The sequence below is a fragment of the Dermacentor albipictus genome, chromosome 2, assembly GCF_038994185.2.
Source record: "Dermacentor albipictus isolate Rhodes 1998 colony chromosome 2, USDA_Dalb.pri_finalv2, whole genome shotgun sequence".
Taxonomy (NCBI): domain Eukaryota; kingdom Metazoa; phylum Arthropoda; class Arachnida; order Ixodida; family Ixodidae; genus Dermacentor; species Dermacentor albipictus.
The window spans coordinates 191,132,466-191,146,488 of NC_091822.1; the positions used below are offsets into that span (position 1 = coordinate 191,132,466).

Here is a 14,023-nt window from a genome sequence, read left to right on the forward strand (position 1 = left end):
TCGGGATAATTTGCTTCAAAATTCAGCTTAAGACTGCTTAAAACAGTTGCAGTACAGCACTCATGTTGATTTAGTGTGTGTTCCATCGTGGTTTCGAAATGCGCTGCCATATTCCACACTTCATTATCTCAACAAAATTTAGATTGGCCTGCTCCAAACTGCTTTAAAATGAAATTTAGTCTGCTCCAAAATGACCTTGCGCAGTCCCACCCCTGTATATCTGAACTCCCCCTCCAAAATGCACAAGAATTAACAACACTGAAGCTGGCGTTGGTGGTAATGATTCAACACCACATTGTTTCAAAAGTCCCATTTTTAGTATCTTCTTCTTTTTTTTCCTGGCATTTTCTCGCATCTAGTGGCAAGTTTACATTAAAAATGTTATATAAAGAACAAAATGTGGCATCGGGTTTATTAAAACATAATACCTGGCCTGTTTCAATCACTTGCCATTTTCTAAACTATTGAGCATACTATAGTGAACATTCTAGTTGGCTGGAAGTGGAAACTTACGGCTGCAGCATTAGCCACATGTTGTCAGGATTGGGGGCTCAATCCCATCGCTCGTGATCCGTTGTCAAGATTGGAGTCAGGCATGAATTAGAAGGTAGCTGGCACATGCTGTCGTCCAACTTATCCACGCCGAGGACGTTGATGAAGGGAAGGACTGCTTCTCATCGAGAAAGAGGAATATGGGTTTATTTACATTAATATGGTTTGAGAAAGTACATCAGTCTAACATGACTGCTTGAGAGAGTGTCTCAGTCTAACATGACTGCTTAAGAAAGTGTGTCGAGCATCCGCACAACAGCAGTTTTTAAACACTCGGTCCTCCCGCGATACAAGGTAACGCGAACGTTCGTTTAGTCCCCGTAAACTAGCCGCCTCACTGCGGGACGGTTTACACACACACACATGTTCACGGTCCGAAACCGACACCACACGAATTTCGTAGAACTTGGAGCCGTCCCAGGTAACGCGTCCAGGTAGCAGATCAGGTCCGCGTTGTCGTGTTGTGCACAAAGTCTGCTTCGTCGAACTCCTTCAGTCACAATGGCGACGAGGCTAGAGCGTAACGGTGGCGGTTTCAGCACAAAGCCTGCTTTGTCAAACACATCCTAGCTAAAGCGACGGAGATGGAAGATGTGCGTATTGTTCCCGACACAAAGTCGCCTTAGTCACGCCGTGGCTAGAGGTTGGCGGCGGCATTCCAAGATGAGGTTGCCACCGCTGGCGTAAATGGCTAGCAAACTTGCACTGCAGCTGGCCGTTCTTGACAATGTGCCCTAAGAGCCACGTTGACAAATTGTCATGTCAAGATTGCCGACTCTTTTGCAGTTTTCTGTGGCAGTGATGCATCATGCCACGTTCACACTGACTTGGGCCGTGTGAATATCGACAGCAACAATAAGATAGCAACACATGAGTGGCCATTGGTCCAAATCCTCCAAGTGTAGTGCACGAGGTACCGCATGGAAAACTACACAAGAACGAGAGTGGTGGGTTAGTGCCTTCATGATTGCAGATGGTGCCACACAGAAAACTATGCAACAACTAGAGTGCCACCATTGTGTCCTCCAACATTGCACCAGTACACGCGCCAGTGCTATCATGGAGGTCACAACTGCCGTACGCTGTACTGCCTCGCTCTGACACACACTGGAGACATGCCTTGGAAGCATGGTTGTAAGCAAGCGACTTTCCTCGTGGCTTCTAAAATCTGTGCACGGCACTTGCTCGCTGCTGCAATCGTATCTTTGTCACGGTTGAACTGGAGCTGGGATTGCACTGCTATGCGACCAATACCATCGCACTTTCATGTTTCAAAACTTTGCGTGCACCCTCTTATCACCGCCTAATTTGAAGTGTTCGTTGTAACAGTACAGTGCTTTTGAGTATGTTTGTTATATGTGAAGACAGTTTCAATAGGCAGTGTCAAAGAATTGTAAATGCAGGAAAATGTTGTCATTGTAACTGATAAGTTGTTATAAAAAAAAATCTGGAATCTGTAACTGATAAGTTACTATATCTGGAATCGTTATAAATGGTTTCAACTATATTATGGCATTTTTGCAACGCTGCACGCAAGAACCTGGAACACAAATTTAATTTTGTTATGCCTTCTCTGCTGTTATGTTTTCCAGTGCCACACAGGCATTCTAGGAGGAGGGCATTATGTCTCTTATGCTTGTAATCCAAACAACAAGTGGTACTGTTACAATGACAGCAGTTGCAAGGTGAGTTGATTCGTCTTCGTGCATGTATGTACAGTTGGCCACAAAAGTTAATGGGACCTTGTCATAGTGGCTTAGCGGCTATGGCATTGCGCTGTTTAGCATGATGATGCGGGATCAAATCCCAGCTGCAGTGACCACATTTTGATGGGGGTGAAATGCAAAAAAGCCAGTGTGCCGTGCATTGGGTGCACGCAGCGCCCCAGGTGGTCAAAAACCCGGAGCCCCCCCCCCCACTACAGCATGCCTCACAAGTGGATCGTGGTTTTGGCACGTAAAAGCCCGGAATTAAAAAAAATAAAACGTTGAATTTGTGTGAAACTAGGACACATAGCTTCAAATTCAGTCTCAATCAATAATATAGTTGTTGCAACCTACACAGTGATGCATTGAATTAGAAGTGCCATGATTTAACAGAGCAGAAATTCAGTTCTCGTGGAACCCATGTTGCATAAACATTTGTGACCAAACTGTACTTAATATCCTGCACAAAATATCCACTTATATGTAGAATAAAGCAAGGCCCTTTAATATATGAGGGGGAAATGCATTGATCTAAACACACTTGGTTTATTTTGGTCATACAAGAAGCAAAATATTGCCTTAAAGCCTTCACTGCCCAAGCATCATACAGGAAGCAGATTTGACATGCCAAATCTAGAGGGAAATTTATCATCGGTGAAATTATGCAACATGCGTATGTATGTACAGTCTTTGTCAAATGTTTATGGGCTGCTCCATGCCTTAAGTACTACTATATGCATAATCAGTTTGGTTGTGTGCTACTGCTCCTGTGGTGCTTTGACATGACGCATCATGGTGGAGTGATGTAGGGTGCCAGGGCCTCCTGACCGGCTCCAATAAGGATGGTGTGGTAGCTCATGTCTTCATATCATCTGCTGCGGTGTGAAAAGTCGTTCGCAGCAATCGAAATTCAGCACAGTGAAAGCTGGGTGAAGGAAGTGGCAACCACAAAGACACAGCCGTGTTGCTCTTATCTTTTGCAATTATACAGGCAATCAAAATATGATGCAAAAACAAGCATTTATACATAGCGTGTACATATCAATAATGCGTAAAGTTAATTGTGTATACATTTGAGAGCAAGGATGCCACCGTGTTGCTACCATTCATTTTTGCAATTATAAAGATAATCAAAATATGATGAAAAAACAAGCATTTATGCATAGCATGTATGTATAAACAATGTGTAACGTTCATTACGTATATTTTTGAGAACGATCCGATAGCTCTTTATAGAATAAAAATTACAGCGCATGAAAGGGGTGCCTCTGAAGGTGCCTGAACTGAGGGAGGCTTAGGGTTGCGTTGATTGCATGTCTGTGTCGTTGATTGCCATCGTCTGTGCCTGCATGCCTGCACAGTGTAGCAACATTTTAGCACCCTTGAGGTTTCTGATTTCAATGCATGGGTTCTATGCTTTGCCTCTATAGAGTTGGTTATTTTAGAAAGCTTTAGTCTAACGTTAACATAATAGAGAGGTTAAGGGAAATAGTGTTACCATTCCACAAACGAACTTTGCAGAAAGGGAGTTTTAGTATAGTGTAGTTTATGTGCCAGACACTATTCGATTAGACTTTAAATTTCACTTACATGGTAAACCTAAGTGATTTCATCTATTCAGCAAGCTTTGCGTGTGTGTCCGAAAAGTGCGAGAAGCAGCACAGTGAAAGCTGGGAACGCATTGTATTTATGCTTTCCATGTCTGCCGATGCGCAATGAAATCAGTGCAAACAGTACAAGCTGTCAACCATGGCCTCCGAGATCTCCTGGTCTCTGAGGCCATATGCTGTCACGCCTGCCTCCCGACTTCACAGACAGGTGGCGTTGATCCAGGAAGTTTCTCTCAGAGAGAAACTTCCTGAGAGAAGCTGAATTAATCTCATGGGTGGCGGCAATGGAAAAGAAACCTGCCATGAGTAACTACTTAAGCGGAAAAAACGAAATCAGGAAAAAAACCATTTATGATAACTCAAAGGGAAGCTCATTAGTTTTCGAAGCAAGATCAGGATGCCTTAGAACACGCACCTATAAAGCGAGATATAAGAAGGAAGAAGAAGCATGTGCTTGCTGTGGTAAAGCTAGGGAAACTACAGAGCATGTTTTATTAGAATGTGAAGACATCTACCCAGCGGTCGATTTAGGCACCACTGGCCTCCTTAAAGCCCTTGGGTTCAGAGGGAGCAGTGGTAAAGCAAACATGTCCGCAATAGACATTAGTAAGAGGCGACTGGAGGATTGGTGGAAGAAAAGTAGGGAAACGACAAAAGACGGAGACGTACAAAAGCACAGTTCACAATAGGGGATCGGAAAATTTGGGCGTGGTAGTTCATAGTGTTTGTTTTTTTTTTTGTCTTTTTTCATTGTTTAACCTAGGTAGAATATTAGGCAGTGTAGTAGCAAGAGCTTGGTGGCGCAACCCACCGCCCCGTTCCAAAGGGGACGCTCATAACATCCATCCATCCATCCACCTCTCGTTAGGCCTCTATGCATTCGAAACGAGAAGCGATCTTGAGAATTTCGCAAGGTTATCCATAATACTGTTGTCATCAAAGCCTCCTAGACTAAGCGCATAGAGCTTTATATTAGTACAACTAGAGGGAAATCTGGCACTGTGATCGTTCAACCATCATGGGAATGATGGGAAGTACAGGCTACGGATTGGCATTCTGTTGACTGGCAAACTAGTCTACAAGTATTTTTTGGCAGTTTTGGTTTCGCTCCAAGCAAAATTGCTATAACCTGCAGTAGGACAGTGAAATGCAAAGCTCTCTGCCTTTGTTCTGTTGCTCGATGAGGTGATAGCGCACTGGGCCAGCGGCTGAGACGATGTTTGTGTCGTGGTGTGGTGTCGAAGCCCAGACGAGAAAGCGACATCATCCTAAACGTTGAAAGAACATGTTTTGACTGTTCGGACCTTGCTTTGTTAAGTGTGTTAGGTTGGCACTGTGGCGTTACGTGCTTTATGAAACTTCAGAATAGGAAAAAGAAGGTACTACTGATACAAAACATAGACAGTTGTACTTCTGATGGCTTGACAATCAAATTTTATTGGGGGCTTCATTATGCACTGCTCGTTTATGTGCTCATTGAAATACATGTTTTAGGACTTTGAAAACACAAACTTACTTGTGGTAGGAAAGGTTGCTGCTTCCTGGCTGTAGTCTAGAGTCCCAAAATGGGCAAGTGCAAAGCCATGCCATAACGCTTCAGAAGCAGTACGTCAATATAAGATGTAATGAAGCATACTCATAGGAGGCCACAAGAGCCCTAGCTAGCACTGCAGCAGATGTGCTTAAAAGTACTTGAAGACGTTCAGCGATCGTGAAAGCTGACGCAGCCTTTCAAAAGAGTGGGGAACTTCGCAAGTGCTACTCTTCTGCGAGAAAAGTCTCGCGTTCTTAGCGGGCAGGCGTCGTAGCAGACGACACTTGTAATATTCCTCTCAAGGGTGCTACACTTTCTCACAAGACATTTTTATTTCTATAAGTACTTGACGAGTATTTTTATAAAGTAGTGCACGGTTATTATTATTGTTGTAAAAATAAATAAATAATATTTCTCTGGCGTTGAATCGGAAACAGAATCACATAAGAATGCATACCCTGGTGTGTCCTGTTGATAAACCATAATAAAGCATGCTTCAATCTCAGTCATACAAAACTTATGTAACATATTGTACGTTATCTAAAATACTGAAGAAATAAAATTAGATTTTACACAATAATATTTGAGTATAGCTTCGTTTACTGTGCCGCGAGCAAATGCCACTAGTCAATAAAGATTGAAGTCAATCCGAAGTTTGTACTTCCCATCATTTCCATGTAGGTTGAGGCAACGCTCAAGAGAGCCACCGTAGACACTAGCGCCACATTTCCCTCTAGGGTATTTATTTAGAAACTCTATGGACCAAGCGAAAGCTGTTTACACAGTCGTTTGCTATAAACGAAGTGAATTCTACAAAAGCAATGCAAAATTCAGTTCGTAGCGAGCGGGCGGGATCGCCGCCATGGTTTACATAAACTACGCAAAGACGTTAACATTAAAATCTGAGAAATAGTGTACATGTGTAAATGCTATGGGTCGTTTAGTGTGCTGCACATGCCCATTTTGATCCCACTATTCTGCTAAGCCTGCTATTAAGTTCAATATGCTAAGCTAAAGCTATCTTAACTGTATTGCAATGACTTTTGAAAAATTCATATCGGGTGCGATCGTATTACAGATTCTTCTTATGATACTTGACTCTATGAACCAGTTTTGGTACCCAAACAGTGCCTAGAATATACTAGCTCATGAGCCGAATGCGGAGCATCTCCACCGGGGAATTGTGGCACTGCCAATGATGCCTGGAGACCAGCCGTGTTACCACAGCAACCAGGCATATGATCTTTCGCTAGTACGAAGAAGACATAGTTTCTTACTTTTATTGAATAAGCACACAACTCTAGAAAAAACAAAAAGCTAAGCCATGCTTTGTGCAAAGGCATGTGGTTCCGAAGTGAGCAGTGAAAACACCGGCTTGGTGCACTTCAGTACAGGGCTGTGCCATTGCCAGCAGCAGGTATCACTCGTTGCCACCACCACGCCTGCACTCAGCACACTAGTGGTGTATTCTGGCACTATACCCAGCAAGCGGGCGCACCATAAGGTCATGGTACATTAACTCACTTCGTTCATGCGATCGCTGTGACTGCCACGGGAAAGCACAGCCAAAGTAAACATGCATGTGCAGCCCTCTTGTTCATTTTTTACTAGCAGGGTCGTGATACATAGCCTTATTGCCACACGGCGTCTGGAAATTTAGCTCTGTATCACGTGTGTGCGACCATGACACCAGGTCCTATATTTCGAGACCAACTTTAGTGTGAAATATAAGAACTTTTAAGTGATTCTCATCTTTCGTACTTGCTTAGTACAATCCTTTTGCATGCAAGAAACATCTGCAACTATTTCTTCAACTCTACAACTTCAAAAGATGTGTGCTTCACTCTCATGTAAATTGCAGGTCTTAAGCACAGTGCTCAGCTTTTAAAATGATGAAAATGCTGTAATTGGCCCTCATAGCAGCCAGTGCTTTACACCACTGGTCAGAGCTGGGGACATAGCTGATGCATTGTGGTATAGTGGTATAGTGTGGTATAGTATTGTGGTATGAAAGCAAGGGCCTTTGGGTCACATTGTGACGGCATTTGGCCCCCAGCAATCGCTGAGAATTCACCAGTAGTGCAAATAGTCCTGGCCACCATGCAGGCTAGTTATCATGTTTTAATCGCTGAGCTCTGCATATCAGCTGTGTTACCGTTTAATGCGATAGCGTTAGGGAGCCCGTGTAGCAGAAAATCAGGTGTCTGCATTGGACGTCATTTTGGAAAAAATAATTTCACACCAAACTTCGAACCGCGCATACCAAACCACTCCTCTACCACTAAAGTTTCTCATACCTTGTCTTTCAATCTTTACAAAGTTATTCCTGGGAATGTAGAGAACGGTAGCCCACAAACAAATGTAATGGAAAAAAACACCAATAGCGCATGTCCTTTATGTTAGCTCTTCTCAGGCTGAAATATTAAAAGATCTAAACAATAACAGGAGATCGACCCATGCAAGAGGCCGTGTTTCTACCAGAAAGCTTGCCTTCATGCATAGTGTTTGCAGCCAGCATTTCCCAGTAAACGTTATGGTTACATAAGCCACAGTTGCTGGGAAGCATGAAAAGTAGTAAGGGGTCTTTAAATGCTATCGCATTCCACTTTTAAAGGCGAAGCTTAAGGGTCCTCCAAAATTTTTATTTGCAGAACTGTTTTTTTGTAAATATTTGTCAGTTGGAGCCGATTTTATCATGGAGAATTTCATACACGCAGACCTTTGGTTTGGCTTGTGTGGCATGCAGACTGACTGGAGGTTGTAAATAATGTACAGTTACTGCTGGATTCTGTAAATACTTTGTGGTTTACCCCAGTTGTGTGTCTCCTTTTGCCTTGCAGGAAGTTCAGCTGGATCAAATAGACTCGGACTCTGCGTACATGTTATTCTACGAGCGAGAAGGCATCAACTACGAGGCGTACATGCCAAACACTGAAGGCAAAGTGCCTGACGCAAGAGACATTGACGACGAGTTTGAAAATGACTTCCGCAAAATGTGTGTCTTGCAGTAGGCACTGCATCAGCAAGGCTTTTTTTTTTCCTCCACCCCTTTGCTCCCAGGCTCACTAAAGTGTCGTGGAACTCTTGCAAAGGTCAAAGACTTTCTTAAAGTACCATGTTCAGGCATGCCATTCCTGTGGAGGAGATGACGCACTTGTAACGGGCTCGGATTCGAAGAGCCTTCTGATTTCTTTCATGTTGTGCCCGGCTCAATTTGTATCTTTGTGGAGTGGTGACACTATTGCGTTCTAAACAATAGTTGTGCTATTCCAACACCAGCTGCCCTTTCCAGTTTTCTAAATGCCTTCAAGCTCTTTGGACCTCTGCAATATGTGTGCATTGACTTTTTTTTTTTTTTCCTGTACAAAGATATGAACATAGAATGTAGTAGAATGCTTGCAGCTGTGCTGGTTCATAAAGCTGACAGAAGTGTGTTGTGGTTGCGGACTTAACTCGTGGAAGGATTTGCCTGTAAGTTGTGCGTTGGATGGACAAAGCATTTTTTTCCCCTTTCCCCTTCCAATAAGCCATTGCAGTCAGTGTGAATGCAGAGGTACAACTTGTGCTGCCACAAGGAGGAAATTGCTGGCACGAAAGTCATGCTAGTTGTGTGCTAGGTCATTTTTCTAATCAAAAAGAGTCAGTTTTCAGGTGTTTTTACATTTTTTTTTAGAAAGTAGCAATGGCAAGGTTTAATATAAAGAGAAACGAATGATTAATAAATGTACATATATACATATATTACTATGAAGATTATACATATGCATATCTGTGCTGCCTGTTTTGAAAAGCTGGCCAAGGAACTGCCCATCAATGTGATATGGCAGCTCTTGCGTTTTTTGCGGCTTTAATTCATTCATTGCTTGGAAAAGGCTGTGCAGGTATAGTCTGTTGTGAGTGAAGATGGAAAAAGTATTAAAAATACTCGTTGCCATGGAGAAGGTGTTTTGATTCTGTTTATTTCTGCATGAGAATGACTAGAGGAGAGTAGTTGCAATTTTTCCTCATCTGGGCACACATAGTTATTTTTTTTTTGGTTGTTGTTACAAGAGAACAAATGTCAACAATGTGTTCAACTTTGTTTCTTGGAAGACATGACAATGACACAGGGTGGGTGCAGTAGATGTGTGAAGCTGAATTGCTAGAGGACAGCTGCCATTCAGTGTAAGCACATTGCACTTTTAAATTTTGTTTAATTGCACTAGGACCTTATAGTAATGTCATTGCAGTTCCCATACCAAACAAATTCCTGAAGTTAAATATACAACAGGCTGTCTTACAAGGCAGTAGCTATTGCACTAGAACTATTGCGGTCCTCCAACCCTGCAAGGTACAGGGAAATGGTACAAATGGACTGTATGCAGCAATCTCTACACAGCATTCTGTTTCTCACATCTGCAAGCACTACAATGGAAAGCTCTGTCAAGATCCTGTGAATACACTGCTCCCAAAACAAGTAACGCATACACACACACGTCCCACAATAGACAACCTTCTGTTACATACTTGATGTGTGGTACATCCCTGGTAAAACAGACGGGGTAACATTTGAACAAGTCTCATGACTGAGCAGCAGAGTGAGGCAAACTAAGAGAAAGACACCATTGGGCATTATGCATGAACTTTGGTTGCTTTAGGGTGTGTCTGAAAATTTTCCTATGTAACATGCAACATGACAACAGTACAGTTTGCTAAGTACGCTTGAAAGACGTGCAACCTTCCCAACAGCATAACCCAACCCAAAAAATTAGATTACTGGCCAGTGTGGCCATTCTCTGTACGAAAACTCGCTCAATAGTTATGTGCATTCCACAAAGGACCATGTCAACCCCTATACATAAGAGTTTGAGCACCTCTACTCATATAAATTACAGAAAATAGGAGAAGTTAGATTCAGCAAAAATGACTCTTTGGCTTTGGCACTATATTTAAATTGGCATGGTGAGGCATTACGTGGTAATTAAGTGGAATCTGTGGTGATTACTCAGCCTATATTAGGGCTGAACTTTGACATGACGATATAGAACAATGAAGCCAAGCACAATTTTGAAAACCTGGCTAGAATCAAATGCAGAACTTCAATTTACAAGCACAGCTGACACAAGTGGTTGTGCATTAGTACTGCATTTACATGAATATGACAGCCTTTGTATGCATGTGCAATTACTGGGCTCAGAAATCACAGTTGCAGAAAAAAATTATCGTGCAACTAGCACTTCAAAATATAGCGAGCTCAAGCACTAGGCAGTTAAGTTTTGCAGAAAGGCAATTGCACACTTGCGTAGATGCAAGTACACAAAACGAGAAAACGGGGCACCCTCTTGGAGTAGTCCAATAGTCTAATGCACACTTGTGCAGCCTTATTTATATAAGTGCGGTTGCTGTGGCATGCATGAATTTCAGCCCTCATTGCCATGTGTTATGCAAGGGGTGATCTAATTTCACAACGTATGCCCACAGCTCCACTACAGTACACATTGCACAATGCTAAAACATTCATTTTAGTTAAGTGCTCACAACTACAGTTGGTTGCATTGCACACATTAGTTCATGGGATGAATGCAATACACTTTAACATCCAACTCCCCTCGCATTCACGGCTGTCTTATATTCATGCAAATACAGTACTGTTAAACCTCAATATAACGAAGTGTGTAAAATCGGCAACATGCTTCATTATATTCAAATATTATTTATTGAAATTTGACCTTTTGTGCAACTAAGTACAGTCGGCAATGGATTTTTCTTACACGGAAGGGCCTGCAAAATTTCATGTCATGTTGAGAATATTGGTGGTATAACAAAGCAAAGCCAGCGTCGTCCACAGTGGGACGACGCTATCGTGAAAGGCACCGGCAGTGGGGAGCGAATGCTTTGCCTGCCTTTCACTTGCACAAGTTTCCAAAACTAGAGGTTACACAACCCCTGAAACCCCCAGTACTACACGATGCCATTCCCACTCTGCACATGCGGCAGAGGTGACAGATTACCTCTGAAACAGCGCGTGAGCTGCGGATGCACTTAGGCGCGCTTGAAAGGGAGACGCGCATCAACCTGCCCTTGTGTGGGCTTGGTCGCGTAACCCCGAGCTCGCTCTGCTACCTACCCCCCCTCCCCCCTTCACATTTCTGGTGCATAAAGAAAGCGCTCATCAAACCACCATCCTACTCACCTCACCCTTGCACACTTTCACTTGCGCTCAAGGCATACAGCGCGGGGTGCGATGGGATCTAATAGCATTTAGACTTTATACGAAACATGACACTGCTACGCTTCGGTGATCGCTCTTGGTTGCGTGCCATGCAATTTGACATGTGCGTTTGCAAGCAGTCACATGTAATTCAACGATCTGCGTCCCCACAGGCTTCTATTTATTGTCTCGGTATTCTTTGGTATTCCTTCACAGCGACAGTGAAATCTCGTTATATTGAAATTGTGTGTGAACACACTTCACTATATTGAGGTTTTAAATACATGGTGTTCTACAGACAAGAACTTGTAGAAAGTTAAATACTTTGTTATGCCGAGAATTTTGTTATAACGAAGTTTATTGTGGTTTGACTATTTCATGATATACACTGCAGATTATGGCCTACATAAAAACATGCTTACGGTCTACAAAACTTGCACAACAAAGCCAAAGAACTCATTCTGCTGACTTAGTAGACAGAAGTCTGGCTGATAATGTTTACAAGGAAATCTCAACAAATATGTTCTTAGCAGGAACCATTCTTGGGAGTGGGTGCAATCACAGTAGTCATACATTGAAATAAGGCCACTGCACATATTGTGACTATTCACTAAAACAATGTAAAATGCATTTTTTCTTTTTAGCCATCTTGCTGCACATATGATTTGCAGACATGCACAACTTTCTATGTACACAATAAAACACTGCACTGGATACGCAATAACTGGAAATTTTGCTTTAGTCTCACAAGTTTCTCAAATAGATGCTCTATCACGTGGCATGGAGTGCGGCTGCTCTGAGACATCACCCAATGAATCCTCCTACAGTCGTATAGATGTGAAAGAAGCAGTGCCACAGAGGTGGCTCCCCCAGTTAGTATCATCACAACGGCCTCACCAGCTAGCATTAAAGTCAGGTTGTCGCTAACCACCATCAAAAAGTAGTACAGGTCCAAAAATACAGAGGAAAAAGTGTAAAACAAGATTACAAATAAAAGTGATTGCACCATTGTAAAAAAGTGTTAAAATATGCCAACACTTCCCAAACAACTGGTACAAAGTGTTGGCAGCTGTACATTCAAATGTTGGAAACTAATCTAATACACTCGTTTGTTCAACATAAGCCTACACAATTCAATTTGCAGCTGTTCATTACCAGTACACAACAGAATTCTCTTACCACTGCCATTCATTAAGGTATGATGGCTGCATAAGTGCTTGCCACTAGTTCTCTGCTGAAGTACTGGCAGTGCTCAGTTTCGTGTCCGTGCACCACATTCACCTGACCCCTTGCGTGCACTGTGCTTAATAGTGTGTTTGCAGTGGTAGATGGAATGAAACCAGAAGCACCTCTACTATATTTGCTTGTTTCTGCCCAAGCAACCTTTTTCCTTGAAGCCTGCTTCCATAACTAATTTAGCAAAAGGACAAATGCTACATGTGGAAGCTATCTCCACCATACCCGCAGACATATGTACAACTGCTCACAACTTTTTCTTAATGATGCAAAGCCAAGGGAGATCGAAATTTTCTCATAGCCTGAGCATGCCACCAGCGATAAAAATTTGCACTCCACACTTGAGAGGTGCACGCAGAGAACTTTTCAGGTCTGGGATGCATGTCCAGTTCGTAAGTTCACTGCTTAAACACTTATTAAGCAAGCACCTGTACGTGCACAAAATTTTTGCTGATCATTACCATGCGCTGGTCAATTTCCTGTCTCATTGTGTGAGCAAGCAGGCTTCAAGGTTGCACACCAGGCTGCTTCCATTTCCTTCCTCTTGGTAGTAAGTAAAGATGAAAATGCAGCAAAGCTGGAAGCATCTGGTTGTCAAAATCACGGAGAAAGTCTCTGCCTACGGCAGCTGAGAAGGCGGCATTCAGGCATTTAGTTTGGCTGGCTCCTTGCTGCCACCTCGGTGAGCACGCTGGTAGACTGGAAGCTCCACCAGCACAGAGGGGTGGTGGCAAGGGGTTTTTCGAACATTAATGCCCTGAGTGCAGATTAGATCGACCTGTGCGAGAAAGCCAAACAGTTAACATCACGCAGTCTTCAATGTTGAAGGCAAAGAGCTTTTGGCACTTTAGAGGATAGCGCAGGCTTAACACATTTAGCAGCTTGGAGTAAGTACTGCGCTAGACACTGGCCAGCAGTTCTCAATGATGCATTTGAGAAACATTGTACACAGTAAAAGAGGAGGTCCCTTGTCTGCCTTACTATCTCGTCTTAAGTTTATGCGTATTCCGCTCTAGAAGAGGCAGGGAGAAGAAAGGAAGCGTTTGAAGTACGACCGGAAAGTAGGCACAACAACTGTGATTGCAAATTGAATTTACATTTGAATATTTTAACAAAACATAAACAATAGCCCCACTTGCTAATAAATGCAAAGGCAGTAAATGGGTATCTGAAATCCTTTTGCCAGAACTGATGT

At 42.8% G+C, this 14,023-nt stretch overlaps 2 protein-coding genes across 7 annotated transcripts in view; one reads left to right on the forward strand and one right to left on the reverse strand.

Moving 5' to 3' along the window:
- Positions 1-9,168, forward strand: part of Usp32 (Ubiquitin specific protease 32) — a 121,009-nt gene extending 111,841 nt beyond the window's left edge. For all 6 annotated transcript variants that reach the window (XM_065427386.1, XM_065427387.1, XM_065427388.2 and 3 more), the window contains 2 exons: positions 2,145-2,237; positions 8,243-9,168. In XM_065427386.1, coding sequence (XP_065283458.1) covers positions 2,145-2,237; positions 8,243-8,413 — 264 coding nt within the window. In that variant the 3' untranslated portion in view covers positions 8,414-9,168. The remainder of the gene's footprint in view (positions 1-2,144; positions 2,238-8,242) is intronic.
- Positions 9,169-9,340: 172 nt separating this feature from the next.
- The window catches only part of LOC135898464 (carboxypeptidase D-like), a 53,487-nt gene continuing 48,804 nt past the window's right edge, over positions 9,341-14,023 (reverse strand). The window contains exon 26 of the mRNA XM_065427392.1: positions 9,341-13,606. Coding sequence (XP_065283464.1) covers positions 13,597-13,606 — 10 coding nt within the window. The 3' untranslated portion in view covers positions 9,341-13,596. The remainder of the gene's footprint in view (positions 13,607-14,023) is intronic.